At 61.3% G+C, this 23,678-nt stretch overlaps 1 protein-coding gene across 6 annotated transcripts in view; it reads left to right on the top strand.

The window, feature by feature from the left end:
• The first annotated feature begins 478 nt into the window (after positions 1-478).
• ADGRL1 (adhesion G protein-coupled receptor L1) overlaps positions 479-23,678 on the top strand; it is a 44,197-nt gene continuing 20,997 nt past the window's right edge. For 2 of the 6 annotated variants that reach the window (XM_042928674.1, XM_042928676.1), the window contains exons 1-4: positions 479-637; positions 16,443-16,607; positions 19,532-19,745; positions 22,897-23,006. In XM_042928674.1, the coding sequence (XP_042784608.1) occupies positions 16,538-16,607; positions 19,532-19,745; positions 22,897-23,006 (394 nt within the window). In that variant the 5' untranslated portion in view covers positions 479-637; positions 16,443-16,537. Of the gene's footprint in view, positions 638-16,078; positions 16,132-16,442; positions 16,608-19,531; positions 19,746-22,896; positions 23,007-23,678 lie in introns of those variants that run through there. The other 4 variants (XM_042928672.1, XM_042928670.1, XM_042928671.1 and 1 more) reach the window with 3 other exon arrangements.

The raw sequence follows: 23,678 nt of genomic DNA, 5'->3' as shown, positions 1-23,678 counted from the left end.
GCGCCTCCGCCCCGCCGTCTGCCGAGGAGGCCCCGGCGGATGGGGCCGAGCGGGCCCCGGAGCGGCGCCGCCGGGCGGCGGGGGGCTGCAGGGGCGCCCCGGCTGGCCCGTTAACCCCTCGGCCGCCGCCGCCGCCGCCGCCGCCGTCGTCGGAGGGGGCTGGGAAGTCGCCTGGGCGCACACGTGCCGCCTCCGTCGGGGCCGCGGAGCTGCGGGAGAGATGCGGGCCGCTGTCGGCGCCGCCTCGGGGGGCTCCGCCTCGCCCCAGCCCCCGGAGCTCTGACGCCGCCCCCGCCCCGCCGCCTCCGCCGCCTCCCTCTCCGGGAGGGGTGCAGACCCGCTCGCCCCCAGCCCCGAGCCTCTGCCGCCGCGAGGGGGCCGCCTTTGGAGCTGTATAATCCGTTTTTTTTTTTTTTTTTAAATTTTTTTTTTTTTTTTTTTTTTTTTTTTTAAATTTTGGTTAGTGGCGGCGGTGCTGGGCCGGGGGAAGGAGGGGACACGGAGGCCGCCCTCGCCCCGCCACCCCTCACCCTTTTCCCCCCCGCCCCGGTTCCGGGAGATGTGCCGGGCGGGGGGCCGGGGTTCGCGGAGCCGCAGGAGAGACGCGCAGGGCCGACCCCGGAGCGGCGCTGGACAGGTGAGTGTCTGCGGGTCCAGGGCGAGGGGGACGCCGCACCTGGGCCAGGTGTGCGGGCCGAGGCGGGTGGGGGGAGGACGGGAGCCGAGGCCTGTCCGGGCCGCGAAGGGGGAGGGGATGCTGGAGCCGCGACTCTCTGCACCTGAGCCGGAGGGGAGTCGGGGGCGGCCTGCACTTCGTATCCACCGGCTTGGGGGTCAAGAGGGGCGGCCCCCACGGAGCGCCGGGGACGCTGGGGTGAGGATGGGCGGCCGCGGGGTGCCCGGCGGGGGGAGGGGACCGCGAGTGTGCCCGCGCGTGGCTGCGTGTGCCCGCGCGCGCTCCAGCCTTTGTGGGGAAGCGGCGCGGCGGTGCCTGCGTGTCCCCGGTGCGTGTGCGCGCGGGTGCTTGGCGCCCTGTTTGTGTAGGTGTCTGGGTGTGAGCGGAGAGGGTGCGTGTGCGCGCCGCGCGCGGGCCCCGGCCCCCGGAGGAGCAGTGTCGAGGGCTGGCACCGCAGGATGCTGGGCTGGGGATTGTTTTTCTCCGGGAGGCAGAGACGCGGTGGATGGGGAGGGGTCCGTCTGGGTGTCCCGCCGGCCGCAGCGCGGGGGGCACCGCTGTCAGGAGGTGGGCAGCTCGGCTGCGTCTTCTCGCTCCCGCTCTCGCTGGCACCCGGTTAAGCCTGGGAAGCTGTTGGGTTTGATCCACCCGGATTCGGGCTCTGAGGGCGAGAGCCCTCCCTCTCCCCCAGGTGTTCATTGGGTCGAGCTATGGGGATTCAACTGTCATCCTCCCATCGGAGGGTCCCGGGACGGGAGTCCGGACCAGAAGAGGGTGGAGAGTGCTGTGGGTGCTCGGCCTCGGCCAGAAAAATGCCTCTGCAGGCATCGCTTCAGTGAACCCCCAGCACCCCTACGAAGACAGCACTCTGCTTGCACAGCCCCCACGCACGGCCCTGTCCCTACTCTTCCAGTCTAGGTCAGCACCCAGCCCCATCCCTGCCCAGCCCCTCACTGTACCTTCCTGGCCCGTAACCACTGCCCCCCATGACCCTCCCCAGCGGTGGCAGCTGCGTGGGTGTCCAGCCGTCCCAGGCTTGAGGCAGGGCCCCCTTTCCTCCTGGCTCCTGCAGGACCCAGGGCCTGGGTTAGTCTGCCCACATCCAAACATGTGGTGTGCCTGGGGGAGCAGGGGGAGGGGTTCAAGATGGCTGCCAAGATGGCTGGTCGCCTCTCCGCCTCTCTCTCTCTGTTTCTCTTTCTCTCTCTCCCTTTTCTGCTTGCTCTGTTCCCTTAGCTGCTACAGGAGTCATCGCAGAGAAGGGGTCGGACAGTGTGGGGACAGGTGTGGGGGACTCCTAAGGATGATGTCTGCTCTAGGCCTGTTGACCTCAATGCTGTTTGCTTCTTGGGGAGAGGCTGTTGGTCTCTGTTCTTCTTTCCAGCACCCCAGGGGCCGGCATGAGCTTGTAACCTGACCCCAGACCCCATCCGTTCAGCCCAGCTCACAGCTGGGGGCTCCCTGCCCTCCACCTGCTCTTCTAGGCCTGGCACCTGAATTATCATCGGGATGGTGTGGTGCCCCACGGAGGGTCCCCATCTGTCATCCTCTGCGTCTGCCCCATGGCCAGGGGCTCAGGACTCCCAGTGGGGCTGGGTCAGGCCCCAGCTGTGGGGGCAGGTGACTTCTCTTTCCTCCCCACTCCCCACCCACTAATGCCAAATTTATTACTTAAAAGTAGGATGAAAACAGGGAGAATAAGAGAAGGAATACAACCTTCATTATCATATCGAGAAAATTATCCGTGATTTTCCTAACTAGCAATTTGCCTGCCATGCCGTTCAGAACTGACTTGCCCATTAATTACAGAGATGAAAAATCATCTGGAAAGCGGAAAAGGGAACTAATTCGATCCCTGGCTGGCGGCAGTGGCACCCATGCAACGAGCCACATACATGTACGCTCACATGTGAGCACCGGCCCTCCTACTGTGACGGCCACCTTCCCTCCTCTCCCTTGGTGACCTCCCGCAGGGGCTTAGCCCGCCCCATGCTCGTGGTCCCTGCCCTCCAGTGCCTCACTAGGCCATCCCTCTACAGGACGCCCACCCCAACCCCCCACTCTTGGGGAGCTAGCTTAAGGCATGATCACCCCTGCTAATGCCTGCCTTTGGGCTTGGAAGCTACCCAGGGTTAGGGAGGGCGGGGAGACGGGGCCGGCGTACCTGGGCCATGGTGCCTGTAGGGAAGGGGTGGAAGGGAGACTCATGAAGCCCTGTGTCTATTCCCAGCGTGCCCTGGGGAACCTAGGAGGACCCCCACCAGGTGTGTGGGGGAGGGGCTGGCGGGCTCCCTGGCTGCACTGCTGTCTGCATCTAGCGGTCTGAACTCCTGGCCCCGGGGGGCTCCACCTGTGAGCCTCCTGCATCTGGGGTGTGCATCTTCCTCGCACCCCCAGGCTGGTAGGAGAGCATGAGCCCCAGTGTGGGCATCTGGTGGGGGGGGGTGCTGATCCCAAGGGGCTGTGCTGCTCAGCTAGAGCGGGTACCCCTAATGCGGAAGAGGAGGAGCGGGATCCCCGCTGGCTGTGGGGAGCTGAGCTCCAGGTCTCTGCTCCCTCCTACCTCTCCAGCCAGCTGTGTGGCCAAGGACAAGGCTCCGATTTCAATGTGGGCTCCTCTCAAGGATCCGATTTCCAGCCACCAGACAGTTCCCTCTTCCAGACCCCTCTTTGCTGGGGGGGGGTGGGTGGGTGTTCCCTGGGTGTGGAGTCTGGACCCGACCGCGGTGACCCTGGACGTGCCCGAGCAACCGAGCCTTCCTCCTGGGCCGGGTGTTGGCCTCCCCCATCAAAGAGGAAAGCAGGGTCCCAGGACGGGAGGCTGTTGCCCTGAACAGAGCCACGGGCGGGGGGAGGTCGTCATTGCCCCCAGAATCCAGTCCTCTGTCAGATGTCTGTGTGTTCTGTGTGTGCGATTTGGACGGTGACCCGGCTGAGCCTGGCTGCGGTCACGTGTCCAACAGGCTGGTCCGATGCTTGTAGGGGTCTCCTGTGTGCTGGGGTCTGTGAGTTTTGCAGAGCGAGCGGCCCCGTGTTTGTCTGTGGCTCCACACAGGAGCGGGGGGTCTGCATCTTACGTGACAGGTATGTGGACACAAGGCTTCTTGGAACGAGGCTGGGTGCACCTCTTCGTGCGGTCTGTGCTGGTGATGCCGTGGGGACAGTGCCCTGTCCTCGTGGAGCTCTTAGTCTGGCAACACGTAGGGATTTCAGTCAAGGGGCTTGTATTCCAGGGGTTAGGGAGAAGGTTTGTGGCAGCCCCTGTGTCCACGTAATACAGCAGGTTCCGGCACTGGGCCATCTTGGGGTTTGGCCCTGCGTGACCGTCCCCAACACCTCGTCCCCTTCACTCCCTCTCTCCTCACTTCTCCACCAACATGTTAAGTACATTTCGACCCCTGGGCCTTGGCACTGGCTGTTCTTCCACCCAGGACTCTCACCCAGACATCCACAAGGCTTTTGCTTCTTCACCCGCTTCAGATGTCAGCCCTCCCGCCCCCCGTAACCTTTACCCCGTGCAGCCTGTTTAAAATCGCAGCCTCCCACCCACCTCCTGACTTTGCCTAGCATGGATGCCTTTTTGCACACTCTGTCATTTATTTATTTATTGTGCCTGTTTCTTTGTCATCTGTCTCCCCAGCCAGGATGCAAGTGCTCAGGGAGTTTATCACTTGGTTTGCTTTTGGATCCAGGGTGTCGAGACTCATACCTGGCCCACAGTAGGTGTTCAAGAAATCTTACCTGAGTGAATGGGAGGGGGCCTGTCAAAGGACGAGAGTCCTCCGGCTGTGTATGGTGAGGGCTCCCCATCCACCCTGCCCCTTTGGGGGGACTGAGGGCCGCCGCTAGGGGCCTGACCGGGCCATCTCTGCACCTGTTCCCCGTGCCCACCTGTGAGCCCACCTGTGCCCACCAGCTCTCTCTGAGCCGGCCTCATGGGTGCTCCAGTGTGTGAGGGCATCTGTATGGAACTGTGCACGCTATGGGGTGGAGAGCCTGAGGTGGCAAATGTGGGGGCCCTCTGTTCGGCGGGGGGATTGGAAACCCAGGGTCAGGGCCCAAGCAGCCCCTCCTGGTAGGGCACTGACCCAGCTTCTCTGTCTCATGGGATGCGGCCCTCACCCTTGTTTCCAGTCTGCATTGGCCCTGGGGAAATAGCCCAGCAGAAGCCCCCTGCCTCCCCACCCCCAACTCCAAAATTTGGGGAAGATAAAAACTCTAATAAATAGATGCTGAGGCTAAAAATAGCCCTGCCCCCCCCCCCCAAAGCTAAAAATAGTCAGGGTCCCTCCCTCAAGGCTAAAAATACCCAGGAAGTCAGGAATGGGCAAGCCAGGGAGCCAAGCGGGAGCTCCTGTCCGGCCCCTGGAGAGGTGGCGCAGGCAGGCGAGGGGGTCTCCAAGCCATGGCGGTCCTGGGATCGGGGCCGGGTCATTCTCTGCGGGGGCTGCCCTGTGGATCACAGGACTGCGGCCAGCATCCCCGCCCTGCCCCCTCCAGATACGGGTAGTATCCCCTCCGCCCCCGACTGAGACCCCAGACGTTGCCAAACAGCCTGGGACAGAGAACAGGCTTGTGCCTGTTGGGAAATACTGCTCAGGACCAGGGGTCAGCACCGTTTCTCTGTGAAGAGCCAGATAGTAAGTTCAGGAGACTTACAGGTCGCCCACCTGCTCTTCTCATACTCTTCCTCTGCCTCCTCTTGAAAACCTTTTGTTTATTTTTTTTAACGTTTGTTTTAAATGTTTGTTTTTGAGAGAGAGAGAGAGAGAGAGAGAACAAGTGTGGGTGGGGGAGGAGCCGGGGGGGGGGGTGGGGGACAGAGGATCCGAAGCGGGCTCTGACCAGATAGCAGAGAGCCCGATGTGGGTCTTGAACCGACAAACCTTGAGATCATGACCTGAGCCAAAGTCCGACGCTTAACTGACTGAGCCACCCAGGTGCCTCTCTTCACAACGTTTAAAGTGTGGCAAGGCCACTCTCACTCCACCGGCTGTGCAAAAACAGGGAGTGACTGGGCCATCGATGGTCAGCTCCTGCCCTAGAGTACCCCACAGTTGCCCTTGGTGGTGGAAGCCAGGGCACCTGTGGGTGTACCCTCCTCATCAGGGGAGAGCCCCCTTTGGGGCGCACTTGTGCACTTAAGTACACAGCAAGTCTGGTACAGTCTGTCCCTGTCGCCTCCCTGCCCTCGCCTCTTCCCACTCGGCCATGCTCCCTCCACTGGTCACACTGGCTTCCTCACTTGTCTTCAAACAAGCACTGGCCAGCCCCAGGACCTTTGCACAGGCTGTGCTCCCTGACAGGAACTCTTTTCCTTGGACACCTGTACGGCTCCTCCCTGAACCTTTGTGGGGCTTTGTTGCAGTGTCTGGGCTTTCTACATCACTCTATTATAAATTGTACACACTACCCACTCCCCCCCGCCTTCTAACACACACACACACACACACACACACACACACACACACACACACACACATACATCAGAGCCCCTGTTCCTCCACGATACTGGTACATCATGGGACAGACTCCTTTAGTGCTCTTTGTGTCTGGCTTCTCCACAGATGTCTGTCCAGCACCTAGATGAGTGCCTGGTACAGAGGTGCCCTACAGAGGATGCGTGTGATCGTCATATATTACTCCTAAGCCCCGTGGCCACTGCGGGAGGCTTCCATCCCATTTCCGTGGGGGAGAGGCAGAATTCCGAGGAAGAACACGTAGCCTGAGGTGGGCAGAGCTGGGATTTGAACCTAGGACCCTGGGACTCTTCCCTCTTGCCCTGCTAGGCATCATCTCGCCCTCTCTCTGGTCTCTGTACCGCCCCACCCCTGCCCCTTCACTGCCAGCATCTGGAGGCCCAGAGACTCCTGCGGCCTTCTACCCTGCGCCTTGGGCCCTGGCTCCTCTGACCGTTTTCAGCTGTGTTCTGTCATGCCCCGAGTGCAAGGCTCTGGTTTGGGCAGGGAACACCATGAGGTGGAAAGAGACCATAGGCCACCATGGTACCAGCCTCCCATGGTGAGGAGCCTGGAGGAGGCACCTGATGAGTCTATCAGTCAGGGAAGGCTTCCTGGGGGAGGGAGCCTCCCAGCTGCAGCCTGGAGGGGGAAGGAGGGATACAGTGGAGGGGAGAGAGAGCCTGTGAGGAGAGGCCTGCCCTGAGGTCAGAAAGAAGGTGGTGGCTCCACGGGGAAAAGGTAAGATGTTTTCTGGCCAGGTGTGTAGAGAGGAGGCTGGAGGCCGGTCTTGGGGGCAGAAGGATTGAGTTTGTGCCATGGGGCTGGGAAGGCCTATGGAGGGGTCAGGGCCCGCCGGACAGGATGGGAATACTCAGCATGCGTTCTTTCCGGTTCCTGCGTGGGAGAGAACTACAGAGGGTAAGAAGAGAGGCCGGGAAGCCAGCAGGAACAGGAGGCTACTGCGGGCTCTCAAAGTGCAGGCTCCGGAAGGGGCCTTGAGACATCAGGGCTGGTGTGGAGGGTTTGAGACCAGAGTTGACAGGGTTTTGCGGGTGACTGGTAGGAGGGTGGAGGAAAGGAAGCGCGGGGTAAACTCCAGGTTCCTGGCTTTGACGGCTGAGTGGACAGAGAGAAAAGAAGGGGGTGGGGATGGGGAGCCCCCACTGCTCTCAGCAACCCCCCCTGCCCCCCCCCCCGCCGCAGTCTAATCTCCCTTGGCAACAGAAGGGAGTCTGTGAACTTCCGAGTCAGGCCATGTCCCTGCTCTGCTCAGAACCTTCCTTGGCTCCCACCTCACTTGGAGAAAAAGCCTGTGTCCTACCCCTTGACTCACACCTACTAGCCCTGTCCCGTAACCTCCCCTAGCCCTCAACCTCTTCCCACTCTCCCCCTGCTCGCTGGGCCGCAGCCACGCGCCGGCAGATTCCTACCCCCGAGCCTTTGCACGTGCGGTTCTCTCTGCCCGAGATCTTTCCCCAGGTCCCTGGGTGGCTCACCTCCTTGACACTTCTGTTAAAATGTCTCCTTCCGGGAGAGGTGTTCCCTGAGCACCCCATTTACACTTGTCCCCACAGATACACCCCCACACTCTCCCTCCCCTTCAGGCCTGTTTTCCTCCAAAGTACTTGTGACCCAGTGGGAACTAGGTGACTGTCCGCTGAATGGATAACCTCTTCTCTGGGCCTGTTTTTGTCTTTGTTCATTAAACAAATTAAGTACTTGTTCTTGCCCAGGGCTGGGCATGCAACAGAGAGCCAGAATGACCCGCGATGGAACTTTCCCTGAGGAGTCCCCAGCTGGTGGGAGAGACAGACATTCAACAGCAGAGCCCAAGTCCAGTCAGGGAAGCAAAGCGTGGAGGCCCAGTGTGCTGTGAGCGGGGCTATAGGAGAGACCGACGCAGGCCGTCCTTTTGAAGGAAGAGTGGGGCAGGGGCCCTGGTACTGTGTGTATGGGGTGGGGGGAGAGGGGAGAGGTGTGGGGGGGCACTTTGGGAGGCTGGAGCAGAGAAGGGAGTGAGGAGGTGGCAGGAGACCGGAGCCTGAGATCCCATGCTAGGCCACCTGAGACAATAGGGAGCCATGGAGGGTTGTAGGCTGGGAGGGATATGATTGGCTTTTTATTTTGCAAAGATCACTTGGGCTGGGTGGAGAGTGGATGGGGTGGGAATGGCAGATAGATGGGGGAGACCGGGGAGGAGGCCCTGGGGGCAAGGGCTTCCTCGAATGGCCCCCACCCCTCTGTGGTCCAGGCCACTGGGCAACCGGAGTGACCTTTTATTTAGTTATTTAGTTATTTTTTTAATGTTTTTATTCATTTTTGAGACAGAGAGAGACAGAGCATGAGCAGGGGAGGGGCAGAGAGAGAGGGAGACACAGAATCTGAAACGGGCTCCAGGCTCTGAGCTGTCAGCACACAGCCCGACGCGGGGCTCGACCCCACAGACTATGAGATCATGACCTGAGCTGAAGTCAGACGCCCAACCGACTGAGCCACCCAGGCGCCCCCAGAGTGACCTTTTAAAACTGACAAGACAGACAAAGCCCACCCTGTGGCCCTGACATCTAGTGGGAGAAAAATAATAAGCAGATAAATCAAATGCGCGGCTGGCATGCTGGTGATGGATGCTGTGGAGAGAAAAGCCGGAATAGGAGGTTGGAGCACTGGGGCCAGCGGGGCCTCCCTGAGCAGGCAGCAGTGAAACAAAGACCTCTAGGCCAGGTAGAAGCCGTGCACGTATCTGGGGAAGAGGGAACAACCCGTGCAAAGGTCCTGAGGTGGGACCACGCCTGATGTTCTCCTCCAGGAAATGGGGGCTGAGCGAGCAAGGAGAGCGGAAGGAGGTGAGGGCGGGGGTGGGATAGAGCGTGCAGGGCCTTGCGGGCCCGGGGAAGGACATGGGCTTTTGTTCCCAGCGAGGTGGGAGTCCTAGAGGGTTCTGAGCAGAGGAGTGTGCCCGACTCAGGTGCTCACGGGCACCCTCTGGCCACTGTGGGAGGAACGGGCTGCGGACGGCGATGGCCCGAGACCTGAGAGGCCGAGGCAGGGCTGCCCAGGGGACACGTGATGGGGCTGGACCAGTGAGGGCCAAGGAGTGGGAAGAGAGCAGATTCTGCAGGAGGGGCCGCGGGAGCCGCTGGGGTTGGAAGTGGGGTGAGAAGAGGAGAGGGGTCTGGGATGAGCACCGGGGCGGCCTGGGCTGCCCTCTGGGGAGATGGTGAGATACGGGGCCGGGGTGGGAGGCTTTGGGAGGACCCTGCCCTCTCTGAGCCCGCAGCGTCCTGCCCAGGGGAGGGCTGTGTGCTCGGCGCTGTCTGGGTGCTTGCCCCACCTCTGCGAGGTAGAGCTGTTAGTCCTGAGTTGAGACGGGAAATGGGCTCTCAGAGGCAAAGAGCTGAGCCTGAGGCCACGCCAGATTCAGACCCTGGAGCCTAGCCCTTGTACCTTCCCCTGGGGGCCTGCTGCTTCCTTACGCTGCCAGACCTGAGGGCTTCCTGGAGGAGGCAGGTCTGCGAAGCTGGGCTCTCAGGCTGCTGGGTTTCGGGGCAGAGGCAGGAGATTCCTGTGGAGGGGCAGGGCCACGAGGGGCCCTGAGCTCCTCACCTCCCCGCTCGGTGTCCCCCCAGGCATTCAGACTCCCACCTACTCGAGGAGAGGGTTGCCATGGCAACTGCACTCTAGGGCAGACTAGAGGCGCCCCCTCTTCTCCAGCAGCTGGTTCTCCTCCTGTCACCCTCCCCTGCCCCGCTTCAGGGCACCCGAGGACAGAGCCTGGGCCGTGTCACCCACTCTCAGGATCCCCGCTGCACCCCTCCCCCTCGACTCAACCCTGACGTGGGGCTCAGGAGCAAACAGGCAGGTGTGGGACTGGTGCGCTGCCCACATGACCTGGGGGTTGGACACATGCCTGGGGTCTGGTCCACCTTGCGGCGTGAGGGCAGCAAGCCCTGTGTCCCACGCATTGAATTAGGGTCACCCAAGTCTGCGGAGGCTTGAGGTGGGGACAGACTCAGGTGCAGGCTCGTCTGGCCCCGTGGGTGCAGCACGTCTGGGTGTGCCCAGCTCTGGGGGTGCCGTCACACAGAAGCGGTGGGTCCCGGAGAAGGGGGCTGTCCCGGCCACCACAGTCTCCCCAGCCGAACCTCGGGGGCCAGCCTGCCTGGGTTCAGAGTCCCTTGAGCAGTGGGGTACCCCTGGGACCTCACTTTCCCCATCTGTACCATGCGGGTGCGTGCCTCCCCCACCCGCCCTCCCCGTGTACTAAGCTCTCATAAGGACCAAACGCGCCGTGTGTATACGGTGCCTGGGATGGGGCACAGAGGTGTCAGCTGCTGTCCCCGGCGTCACAGGAGGGTCTGGGACTGGCGATCCCCCAGAGTTTGTGCCAGGCTCTCTGAGGCTGTGCGACTCAGCCCTGCCCCCGTCTCTGTCCCCCACGCCCCCATGTGTCCTGACCCCCCGGGGGTGCGTCTGCCAGAGCTGCTGTGACCGACCGAGTACCCCGACCGACCGAGTACCCCAGACTGGCAGGCTTTCACCACGGAAACTTATTATCCAAGTGCCGGAGGCCAGACGTCCAAGGTCACAGTGTGGGCTCGGTGGGTTCCTTGCGGAGGCTCTGAGGGAGCGTCTGTCCCGTGCCTCTCCCGTGGCTTGTGGGGGTTCTGGGGCACGCCTTGGCGATCCTCCCCATCCCTGCCTCTGTCCTCCCCTGCTGTATGCCACGTGTCTGCATCTACGTCTCAGTATCCCCTTTTCCATAAAGACACCAGCCATGCTGGGTGAACGCTCACCCTAACGACCTCATTTCAACTTGATTACCCATTATTTATTTACTTATTTATTTTTATATTTAATTTTTTTTAATTTTTTTAACGTTTATTTATTTTTGAGACAGAGAGAGACAGAGCATGAACGGGGGAGGGGCAGAGAGAGAGGGAGACACAGAATGTGAAACAGGCTCCAGGCTCTGAGCTGTCAGCACAGAGCCTGATGTGGGGCTTGAACTCACGGACCGCAAGATCATGACCTGAGCCGAAGTCGGCCGCTCAACCGACTGAGCCACCCAGGCGCGCCTATATTTATTTTTGAGAGAGAGAGAGAGAGAGAGAGGGAGGGAGGGGCAGAAAGAGAGGGAGACACAGAATCCAAAGCAGGTTCCAGGCTCTGAGCCATCAGCACAGAGCCCGACGCGGGGCTCGAACTCACAGACTATGAGATCATGACCTGAGCTGAAGTCAGACGCTTAACGCTGTGCCACCAGGCACCCCAACTTGATTACCTGTTAAAAGCTAAGTCAGGTCCCATTCTGAGGTGCTGGGGGATAGGATGCCAACATACCTTTTTCTTGCTGGTGGGGGGCGGGCAGTTCATAACACCCCCCTCCGAAGGCCCCAGGGATGTTCAGGCTCAGGCCTCCTGGGACATGGCTCCCACCTCCCCACGTCTGGCCTTGTCTCCCCGCTTAGGTGGGCGCCGGGTGGCAGGCCGAGCTGCCCAGGCCGGGTGGGCACACAGGCCAGGAAGGGAGAGCAGGGGACAGTAGTCACAGTGCCCGGCTCCTCCTGCTCCAGCCCTGAGCTGGGACCCGTTCTGGGAGTGCCTGGGCTTTCTGGGGAGTGGCCTTCAGGGAGTGGGGGGCAGCCTGAAGGGAACGCTCTGTGTGGCCCTCAGGCAATGGTGCCTAGGCCCCCAGGTCACAAGCCCCCACCTCTGTCCCCTGGCATTCATTGGGTAAGCATCTGCGTGAGGACCTACTGTGTATCTCCGTGCCGGAGGTGGCCGGGGGAGCTTGCACTTTCCTGGGGGTGTGAAGGAAATCCACGAGTAGACAAGCGAAGTCTTGAGGCAGTGACACGATCAGTGGCGACGGTAGTGACAGCTGCTGCAAGGGACGCTCCTCAGTCACTGTGTGCCAGCCACGGCCCCGAGTGTCTCACGCGCATGAACTCCTCCTGCCAACGCGGCTGCCCTGGGCGGTATCCCTGTCTCACCCAGAGGACCCTACGGGATGGCGGGGGGGGGGGGGGGTTGGGGGCTGGGCGGGAGGGACCAAGTGCACACAGACCGAACGGACTGGAGCCCCACCTGCCTCTCTGAGGAGGGCACATCTGAACTGCGATCTAAGGGACACAGAGCCGGGGACACAGGCCGGGGCCACCTGGTGGGATTCTGCGTTGTCTCAGGGATCGTGGAGCGGGAGACATTGTCAAGAGTGACAAGATGTCTTTAAAAGGAAAAGGACCCCTCTCTGGGACTCATAGAGGCTCAGTTGATTTGGCTCCAGTCGTGATCTCACTGTTTCGTGAGTTTAAGCCCTGCGTCAGGCTCCCTGTTGTCTGCGCAGAGCCCGTTTGGATCCTCTCTCTTTCTCTCTCTCTCTCTCTCTCTCTCTCTCTCTCTCTCTCTCTCTGCCCCTCCCCTGCTGGTGCTCTTTCTCTCTCTCTCAAAAATAAACAAACATTTTTAAAAAAGAGACCCCTCTCTGGAAACAACCCAGGCATCCCCAAACAAGATGTGGTCCATCCTCGTAATGGAATATTATTCAGCCCCAAAGAGGGATGAGGGGCTGACACAGGCTACTGTGTGGATGAGCCTGAGGGACACCATGCTGAGTGACACAAGTTAGCCACAGGGGGATACATCCTGTGCGATTCCTCTCACATGAGGTCCCCAGAGGAGCCAGTCGTAGAGGCAGAAGGTAGATTGGTCGTCGCCAGGGGCGGGGGCTAGCAGTGACCCCTAACGAGGACAGAGTCTCTGGGGTGATGACAGGGTTTTGGAAATAGACCGTGGTGGCAATGGTGGCACAGCACTGAGAATGTAATTAACGCCATTGAATTATACACGTAAAAGCGGTTAAAATGACACATTTTATGTTACATGTCTGTTACACCGTAATTTTATAAAGGCCCCTCTGGCTGCCGGTGGGGAGCCCAGAGTGTGGGAGCCGGAGGGGTTGGAGGCTGCTAGGGGGAGGCCAGGGCTGTCCGGAGAGCGGCTGCTGGGGTGTCCTAACTCCTGAACTGGATGTCAGGGCGAAGGAAAGAGGAACCAAGGATTTTGACTCCCTGGGTTTCAGCCCAGGGACCCGGGGGGATGGTGGGACCATGGACTAATATGGGGGGTGGGGTGGTTTTGGTCTGGTCAGGCTGGGAGACCCGAGGGAGGTGTAGACGGTGAGGAGAGAAGCAGGGCTGGCGCTCCAGTGTGGCAGTCTTGGGGGAGGCTAGTTGAGTCCCCCAAGGAGTATGGATGGGGGAGAGGCCTGGGGACCCCCACCTGGGGTTCCAGCGCCTGGGTCCTGGGTGCAGCCCTTGGGGGTGGGAGCCACCTCGCTCAGATGCATGCCCCCGGTGTTCTGATTCTGCTGTGCTGTGGACAGCATCCTTTGATGGGTCCCAGGCTGGCCTGTCCCATGTGTAGACTGTGGTCCTGACCAGAACCCCTCAGACGGAACCGGGGTGGGGGAGGCGACAGCTGGCTCAGGTTCACACCACTCGTGAATGGCGGAGTTGGATCCAGACCTAGGTGGGTTGGCTGCCCCCCGGAGCCTGGCATCCAGCAGCCTTTCCAGTATTAACCGGCCGCTAACTAGTTTAAGTCCCTCAGGGAGAGCCAGGGAGGGAAGTGTCCATTGGGGTCAGAGTTTCTCCTGAGCCTGCTCATGGCTAGGAGATGGGGGGGTGGGGGGGAGGTAATGAAGCCCCTGCTGCCCACAACGTAACATAAAACACTGTGAGGGGGCGCCTGGGTGGCTCCGTTGGTTAAGTGTCCAACTTCAGCTCAGGTCAGGATCTCACAGTTTGTGGGTTCGAGCCCCACGTCGGGCTCTGTGCTGACAACCCAGAGCCTGGAGCCTGCTTCGGATCCTGTGTCTCCCTCTCTCTCTGTTCCTCCCCCACTCACACGCTGTCTTTCTCTCTCTCTCAAAAATAAAGATTAAAAAAATTTTTTTTTAAATAAAATAAAATGCTGTGAAATGAACCCAAAGTGCAGGCCCTGTCCGGTCGGGGTTGTGGGGTGAGGCGGTAGAGGGGAGACTTCCCGAAGGCTGGGGATAGGGAGGGCGCAGGTATGGAGGGCTGTGCTGTGAAATTACTGCCCATTTCGCGAGAGGAGTCTGAGGCCCAGAAGGGGGCGTCCTGCCCGTGAGCGTGCCGCCCTGACCTTTATAATTCTTGAGAACCTGTGCCCTCAAGGAGCTTCTGGTCTAGTAGGGAAGGTTGACAACAGACCTGCCAGCGTAAAAAGGTAATTTCGGGTGTGGTCGAAAGCTGTACGTCAAAAACAGGGCAGAAGGATGGCAAGTGGGAGCAGCAGGAACGTTTGGGGACGTCGGGGTGGGTTGTTCTGCCCGCGTGGCCTCGGAGTTGAGCTCTGAGCCGAGAAAAGCCATAGCAGGTGTATGGGGAACCGGGGAGAGCGTTCCAGGCAGAGAGTGGGGGGCGGGAGCTAGAGCATTCTAGGAACTGGAGGGGGCGGGTTGCAGAGCAGGGTGACGCCAGATCGCCAGTGGCCTCTAGGCCCTGCTGAGGAACGCAAGCCCCAGTGGAGAGCGGAGGGGAGGGTTAATAGGCAGATCACGTCATTCAGGGATCCCTTAGCCCTGAGTGGAGGGCAGGCGTGGAGGCGGATGGCGGGACGGTCCCGGACGGTGGCACCGGGGGCCACAAGTGGGCAGGTTGGTGAGGTACTTTGGAGGCAGAGTTCTAGGGACCTGCCGATGGAGCTTATGAAGGGGAGGGCTGGGGAGGGGTGAGGAATCGAGGTGGATTCCTAAGTTTGGGGTCTGAGATGCAACAAATGCTCATCGCTGTGTGCCAGGCCTGTTCCAGAAGCCGGGGCTAGGGCTGAGCAAAACAACCCAGTGTCCCCTGTCTGTGCAGGAGCTCTACCATACAGGAAGTAAATAGTTACATTTGAACAAAAGCCTAAAGGAGGTGAGAGGGAGCAGCCTTGTGGGTAACTGGTGGGCAGTCTAAGATACATGTGGAGGAACTGACAAGCGCAAAGGCCCTGGGGCAGGGCTTGGTGTGCTCAGGGAATAGCTGGAGGCAGGAGTGGCCCGAGCAGAAATGGGGTCAGGGAGCTAACTGGGCTGGTGGATAGGCTTTCACTTGGTGGGGGGAGAGACAGTAGTTGGGGCTCTGTTGAGAGATTCCAAACCGAAAATGAGAGCCGTGGTGGGTATCAGTTGGTCGATGGCATTGAAAGTGTGGGACAGATTGGGGATGACAGTGTGGGAGAAGACTGAGTGGGTGTTCACACACTGGAGAGCCAGTTAAAACATGGGGGGCTGGCCCTCCCCCGAGAATGAGTGTTTCTACAAGTTCCTGGCCAGGCTGGCGCCCCTGGGCCAGGGCCGCCCTTGAGAACCATGGTGTAGACAGAGCAAAGGGCCAAGAGTAGAGATCTGGGTTTGCAGCTCTGACAGCATCCAGGGGAGACCGAGGTGGCAAGAGGGAGGAGCAGCCGAGAGGGGAAGGAGTGGGTCAGAACCAAGCCCTGTGCCCAGGGACGGCCAGATGGGTGGGAGGATTGCAGGGAAGGGCACACGATGCCAGCTCCCCCCTCCCTGGCTCCCCAGGGGGCTGCACACCCCTCCCTACCTCCCCCCCACACCCCGCCGCCTGTCTCCAACTAACCTCGAGGGTCCCCCAGAGGGGAAAAAGGGGACTCAGTTGTCCCTGGTCCCGATCTGTGGCGCCAGCCAGCTGGATTCTAATTAGCTACCAGAGCGGGAGAGACAGGAAGCAAGGGCTGGGGGCGGGGCCTGGACTCCTGCCCAAGACTGGGAGGCTAGTGAAGCAAGTCAAGGCCAGGATGCCTGGGTACCCCGCCCCTGCCCCCATGCTGTGCCGGGTGGGGAAGCTAGGTGGAGGAGACAAGAGGGCAAGGTTGGGGGTTGGGGATGGAGAAGAAGCTTCTAGAAGGTCCTTATCCCCCGTGAGCTGCCCCTGCTCCCTGAGGGGCACTGTCAGACCACGGGAGGTTCGTCCAGGAGGTTCCCTTTGGTTCAAGGTGCCCAGATGGGCGGGTCTGGCTGCCGGGGGTGGGGGTGAGGGTGGGCAGTGGAGTTAGCAGTGTAAGCCAGAGGTTCCGGGGGGCCGGTCAGCCTCTGGCCCAAGGGTGCGGCTTCAGTCAGACACAGCTGGCTCGAGAGAGGGCCCTTGACCGGCCCGTCTGGGGACTCTGGGGTGGAAGGCCTCAGCCACCGGCAAGGAGAGGGGACCAGCCCAAACGCACCTCCTCCTGCCTCTGCTGGGGCCTCGCTCCCGCCTCACTCTCCCTCTTCTCCCCAGGCTGGTGGGCCAGGCCGTGGTGCCCACCTGCTGATGCGGGGCAAGGCCCCCCGCATAGGACACTGAGAGCCCCGGACCCGCCCCTGGCCGCCGCCATGGCCCGCCTGGCCGCTGTGCTGTGGAGTCTCTGCATCACCGCCGTCCTGGTCGCCTCGGCCACCCAAGGTAGGTGCCGCTGGGGCTGGGGAGGGGCCACGCCTCCGGAACGCAGCTGGGCGGGCAGATGACAAGGTGCAGGACCTCCCAGCCACTTGGTAAAGCACCGCAGTCCCCACCTCGCTCCAGACCTCGGTGGAACGAAGCTGGAGGAGGACTTGGTAATTGCACCCCCTGGCACCACGGAGGGCTCCCCGGACCAGCCCCTCACCCCCAAAGCCCGGGGCAGCCGGGGGTCCTCGAACCTGGGACGCGGGCTGTGGCCTCCTGGGACCGGGACGGGCCTTCCTGGTGAGCCGCTACTCCTCTGTCTTGCGTGTGTGGCTTTCTCTGTGATTACATCTCGGAGGCCCTCACTGGGAAGAAGGCTTAATTAAAGCATGCCCGCTGACGTTTATTTAAAAACAACTAATTACCCGGCTCGGCCCTATGCCGGCCCCAGGATCCTGCACATGCGACAATTAGTGCCCCGAGCCCGCCCGCCCATCTTCACCAATTACTCAATTATGGTCCCCGTGGCAGGCCTAGGCGGGGGCAAGGGCAGGGCAAGGGGAGAGGCAGAAAGCGGCGGCCCGCTGGCCTTGTCCCTAGCCCGGGGGCCTGCCCCCAGCCGGCGCCCCCTCAGCGCTGTCTGGAGAGCAGTGTTGGCACACTCTGTGCCCCAGGGTCCCCTCCTGGAGCCCAATACTCCAGAAAGCCACAAAGGTGGAGGGGGCCTTACTCAGCCAGGCCCCAGGGCCTTGGCACCGCTCCGGCCAGCTGGCACCCTCTGCTCCCCTGATGCCCACGTTCTCTGCCCGTCCGGGTCCTGCCCCACAGCCCCAGCTGGGCCGGGAGGGGCCGCTCCCACCCCCAGACCCATCTGAGCCAGCCTCCACCCCCGGCCTCCCTCCCGGGCCCGGGAAGGACTAAAATTAGCTGTGAAAGCAGATGGTGCTAGAGGAACACATGTAATACTTTCCCCCGAGTGAGACTCAACTCACCCCAAAAATCCCCGGGGGCCCAGCTGCCATCCCCCTCGGGCCTCCCACCCGACGCTGGAAGGACAGGTCTCTGAAAGGCACTGCCGCCCTCGTGCACCGGTATTTCTCTTGACCCACGAGCCACAGTCCCCACATCGGGCCCGTGGGTCACTCCGTGCATCCACGCCTCCCCTCCAGCCCCTGGCGAGGCCTGGCGGAGCCCGGCGTCTGAGTAGGTGGCTGCCCCGGCAGGTGTCGGCCACGCGGAGCCCACTCTGTCCCGCAGAGTCTGGCTGCTTCGGTAATCCCACCGGTGGTGGGACTCAGCACCCGCCGCCTCGCCACATACCGCTTGCCCTTGTCGCCGCCCCTCAGCGGCGCCTTGAGGCGGGAGCGGCGGCTCCTCGGAGAAGGATCTGGGGCCACGGAGGTGGTCAGTTACTGGGCCAGGCCGTCAGCCGGGGATTTAAAGCCCCTGGGTCCTCACACGGCACAGGATGGGCAAGGACGTGTGACAGTGCGACCCCACGGAGAGCTGACCCTCCCCACACAGGGCACCGCGCTCAGTGCTTCCTTCAGGAACATTCTCTAGTGCACCGAGTCCTCGAAGTACATTCCTGGGCTGTCAGTGCCGATCTTACAGGTCGGAACCTGAGGCCCGAGGAGGCCAAAGCTGTGGCTGTCCGAACTGAGCACGCGTCGGAACCGCTGGTGGGCACACAGGTCCGAGGCTCCTGGTATCACCCCCGAGATCCTGATACAGCAGGCCTGGGGGTGGGGGGCCAGAATCTGCCTTCTTAAGCGGCCACCACAGGATGTCGGTGCCACCGACCCCCAGGCCGTGCCGTGAGAGGCTCTGGCCCGTCAGCGGAGAAGTGGCAAAGCCAGGCTCTGCGGTGTCCTCCCCGACAGGAGAGCACTTCCTCCCACGCCATCTCTCCTGCTTGTGGGGGGCGGTGCGAGGTTAGGGGGGCGCCCAAGACCTCCCTCACTTCCGACTCCAACTGCAAGTTCGGGAGTTCCTTAGACCACCCTCAGACATGATGATTCACTAGAAGCGTATTCCAGAATGCTGTCGTGCTCATGGTGACAGCTTCTTACAGCCGACGGATGCAGAGGAAATCCGCCAAGGGAAGTGGTGTGTGGGGCAGCGTCCGGGAAGTTTCCGTGCCCAGGGCTCGCGGTTCGCCCCCTCCCCACGGAGTGGTCACACGTGCTGTGCGGCCTGCCCACGTGGGACGCTCCCCGAGCCCCGCTGTCCAGAGCCTTCACTGGGGCTCAGTCTTGTAGATGCGGGGGACCCCCCGCAGCACTGGCCTCAGTCTCCCGCCCTTCCAGAGGTCCACTGACACCCCAAAACTCCCACCCTGGATCACGTCCTTACTGTGCTCTTTTGCTAGGCCTGCTCTAACAACGTACCGCAGACTTGGTGGCTTGAAACAGCAGAAGTTTATTGTCTTGCGGTTTCTAGAGGCTTTAAGTTCAAGATCAAGTTGTCAGGGGGGCTGGCTCCTTCCGAGGGCCATGAGGGAAGGCGCTGTTCCCGCTCTTTCCTGGGCTCGTGGCTGGCTGTCTTCCCTCTGTCTCTGTGTCCACATTTCCCCTCTTAATAAAGACACTGGTCATACTGGGGCAGGGCCTACCTTGACAGGCTCGGCTCATCTTTACTTGATGGCCTGTTTCAAACTTGGTCACATCCTGAGGTACGAGGGATGAGGACAGGAGGACGCAACTCAGCCCAAAACAGTGCAGACTGTCTGACCTGGCCCGAGGCCCCCAGGTCAACAAAGACACTCATCGGGCGGGACACTCCGGGTGCTTGGAGGCACTTCCCTGGGAGCCGAGGGCAGAGGCCTCACTACGCGCCTGGGCACGTTGGGAAGCCCGTTTTGCAGATGAAAGAACTGAGGTTCCTGGATGCCGCCTGAGCTGGCGGTGGGACCTCCTCAGCAGGGTCTTCCCTCCCCGTAGGCCTGAGCCGGGCTGGGCTCCCGTTCGGGCTGATGCGCCGGGAGCTGGCGTGCGAAGGCTATCCCATCGAGCTGCGGTGCCCAGGCAGCGACGTCATCATGGTGGAGAACGCCAACTATGGGCGCACAGACGACAAGATCTGTGACGCCGACCCTTTCCAGATGGAGAACGTGCAGTGCTACCTGCCTGATGCCTTCAAGATCATGTCACAGAGGTGAGAGGCCCCGGCCCCACCGGGCTCCTGGGAGGAGGGGTGGGGACAGTCCCTGGGGTCCCTGGATAAACACCCCCCTGGTCAGGGCACCCTGTCCACGCCTTCAGTCTTCCTTCCGTGCGTTCCGCACGGGTTTCCTGAGCACCTACTAGGTGCCAGGTCCCGTGCAAACAGCCGGTAAGACCCGGCCCGTCTTCCCCACCAGCCTCCAGAAGCCCATCCCGAGACTAGTCGGGGCGGGGGAAGGGGCAGTCTTGCAGTGTAAACACAAGAGCAGGACAGGGTGAAGGTGTCACAGGCTCCGAGGGAGAGCCCAGAGGTCACTCAGGCTTCCCCAAGGAGGTGAAGCCTGAACACAGATGACAGAAGTACACGTGAGTGTAAGAGAAAGCAGGTGCTTGAGTGTGCAAGGCTGTGTGTGAGTGTGACAGGTCTGCCAGGCAGAGCATTGCGTGTGCAAAGCCGCCAAAGCCTTTCTCACACCTGCTGCAGAAGTCCAGTTAGAGCTGGTCAGCTCCTGCTTCAAACCACGCCCACACTTGACCACTGCTTCCGTGGCCACAGCTCCCCCTGGGGTTGCCCTGTCTCGCCCGCTACCGTCTGTTTCCCCCGCCCGCCCTGCAGCAGCCAGAGGGTACCTGTGAGCACCCACCTCACTCAGAGTGAAAACCTGTCTTCCCCGAGGCCCACGAGGCCCTGCGCTCTGTGCCTTGTGCCCCTCTCCCGGCCCTCACCCTCTCCACGCTCCCCCTCGCTCACTCGGCTCCGGCTGCCCTGCCTGCTCCCGACATACATCAGGCATCGTCTGCCACGGGCCTCCTCTGGGTCTTGGCACTGGCTGTTCCCCCTGCCGGGAATGCTGTTCCCTGACACCCGCACGGCTCCTCCCTCCCCTCCTCCGTAGATTTTCTCACCTAATGCTCCTCTTGGTGAGGCCCGTTTGACCACCCTAAGATCACTGCCCCCACCCCACTTCCTAGCTCCTTCCCTGCTTTATCTTCTAGCCCTGACCTCTAGCCACAGTTCTGTAGAACAGAATAGTTCCCTCTGTTATTGTGATCGTTTTGTCTTTGCCCCATGGGGACAGGGCGTTGTGTCTGTCACTGCTGTCCCCAGCCAGATACAGAGGCATTCACTGAGGTTTTGCTAAATGCCCGAGAGGGCATAAGGTTCACTCCAGGATCCAGAGCACAGAACTGAAGAAGGGGAGGAGGGCTGGGGCCAGCTCGGCAGCCTCTTGAATGATGGCAGAAGATTCTAGAATAAGTCATGGGGCAGGGTCACTGAGAGCCTCCAGAGACTTTTGGGCAGGGCATGGGCACGGGCAGGTGGCTCTGACCGGTGGGCCAGGCTGGAGCCACCTCGTTCCCTCCCTCCCACCTTTTCTCTCTCAAACGTGCACCCCCTCCAGCGGTCCTGCCCCCTCTTCCCTCTCTGACACCCTGCATGGTGTCAACCTTGGCTTAGGCTGCGCCCCGTCCTCCTTGGGGATCCCTTTCCTCCCACCTCCCGCCTCCAAGTTTCTCACTGCCCACTTCGTTCGTTCAGCGCCGGCCGCGGCGTCTGCGGTGTTCTCCCCGGCCCGGTTCCGGTGTCCGCGGGTTCTCACTTCCAAAAGGGGGGACGCTGCGCGGTGTGGTTACTGGGGCCCAGGGAGCGAGAGGCCGTTGCTCTGCCCTCTTGAAACCTGGAGGCTCCTCGAACTGCTTAGGGCTGACAGCCCCCGGAGCAAGTACAGTGGCCTAAACAAGACGGGAGGCGAGAAGGCCACCTGCCTCCCGCTGTCTCGGTGCCTCCCTGCACCCAGCCCGTTTGAAGGCCACCGTGGGCCCTTTGCCACCTCCCGGGCACGGCCAGCTGCAGGGGGAGGCTGGGACCTGCGGTCTCCGGCCCCTTTCTCTTCCGGACAGTGAGGTGACGTTCACGTATCACCGTCTATCATCTTAAAGCGGACAATTCAGTGCTATTTAATACGTGCGCCACCACCCCTGTCTAGTTCCGGAACATCTCCATACCCCCGAAGGGCAACCCCATCCAGTCACTGCCCCCCCCGCCCCCAGCCACTCGACACCACCTGCTTTCTGTCTCTCTGGATTTGCCTGCTCCGGACGTTTCGTAGAGAGAGAATCTGAGACGTGGCCTCTTGGGTCTGACTTCTTTTGCTCAGTACAGCGTTGCGGGGTTCAGCCACACGGTGGCGCCCCGGACCTTCTCTCTCTTTTTTTTTTTTTTTTTTTACGGCCAAATAATGTTCCACGGCACGGACCGGCCACATTTGGCTCATCTGTTCATCCGTCAGCGGACGGTGGGGCTGTTCCCCCACTTTGGCTCTCGCGACGGCGGTCCTGCCGTGAGCGTCCAAGCAGTTGTTTGAGCGCCCGCTTCCGGGTCTTTGGGAACACGGCTAGGGGTGCAGTTGCCGGGTCCTGGGCAACCTTCTACTTAACCTTCCGAGGCCAGCGCTCTGTTTTTTGAGCCAGGGGGATGAGGTGGGTGGGAGTGAGCAGATTCGTTAGTTAATGACCTTGGTTGGAGAGACAGCAGAGGAGAAACCTCGTTTTGTCGTTAGGGAGTCCCCTCACGTGCTAGCCAGGCTCCCGGGCAGTGGGTGGGGACTCCCGAGTCCCCTGGGGGAACTGAGAGTGGCTTCCGCACGAGGCCGAGAGACTGCCCGTGTCCTACCTGCACGTGGTCACAGCGGCGCCGTCCAAAGGCCGAGACACGTACGCCTAAGACGTGGCCTGAGGTGGACGCAGACGGGCGCCGTGAGCGTCTCGTTAGCAGCACGTTGGCGGAGACGCCACCTCGTCCCCGCACGTGTGGCCTCGCATCTTACGGTCAATTCGGGAAAAACGCCAAGGATGTAACGGCGGGCGTGACCCTCCGATGGGATGAAAATGGCGAAGGGCAGCCGGGGAAGCGGTTTCTGGGGCGCAGCTCTGGCCCAGCCCTGAGGCTGAGAACAGAGGAAACCTGTGTGGTGGGAAAGAGAGAGCAGGCAGGAAACGGGACACGATGCCCACACAAGGCCGCCGGCCCTGGTCGCCAGAGTTTCTTCTCAGCCTGGGGGGGGCGCGTTCCTCTCCCGGCCCTAGATGCCGCCCCCCAGTTCTAGGCCTGTCTTATCTCAGCTCCTTGTCTCTTCTCTCAGGTGTAACAACCGCACCCAGTGCGTGGTGGTTGCCGGCTCTGACGCCTTTCCCGACCCCTGTCCTGGGACCTACAAGTACCTGGAGGTGCAGTACGACTGTGTCCCCTACAGTGAGTCATCTTGTTCCTTGTGCGGACACGGGCCCTTCCCCCTCCCAGAAGCAAGCGAGGAGGAGACACCTTGACTTACACACACACACACACACACACACACACGCACAGGGCCGAGTCGGGACCAGGTACTTGGGGGACAGCCGGCCCTGCTCCCTCCCTCACACATTTTCTTCTCCCAGCCCCTCTGTCCACACTCGGTACCTGCCCCACCCCCACCCCCACCCTCACAGACTTTGTCCCCATCCCCAGGGCACCTTCCCCAACTCTCGTTACTCTGGCCCATTAGCCCTGCTCCTGCGCATGCCCCTCGCTCACTTAACACTTCAAGGCCAGAACAATGGTCGGTGCACTTATCAGTCTCCTTTTCCCTGGGCCTGGGCCTTGCTGCCCTCCAGCCCCTCTGCCTCCTTCCTCCTCTCACATCTCTTCCTTTCCTGACCCCCCCTTACACGCCTGCTCTTCCCTCTCACTCACTCCATTTCCTTTCTCAACTCCCTCTCCTCTTTCTCGTCGCCCTCACTGCTCACATACTCCTAGTCCTGCCCCTTCCCAGTCCTGGAAGCTGGACTCCAAACCCATAGAGAGGCAGACCACCGTCTGAGGCCTGGCGGCAGATCTGGTTCGAAGGACTAGGGGCATCTTCCTCAGCTACTATCTCTTGGTTAGTTT

Source organism: Panthera leo, chromosome A2 (genome assembly GCF_018350215.1).
Source record: "Panthera leo isolate Ple1 chromosome A2, P.leo_Ple1_pat1.1, whole genome shotgun sequence".
NCBI lineage: Eukaryota > Metazoa > Chordata > Mammalia > Carnivora > Felidae > Panthera > Panthera leo.
This window is presented reverse-complemented; position numbering and strand designations above follow the sequence as displayed.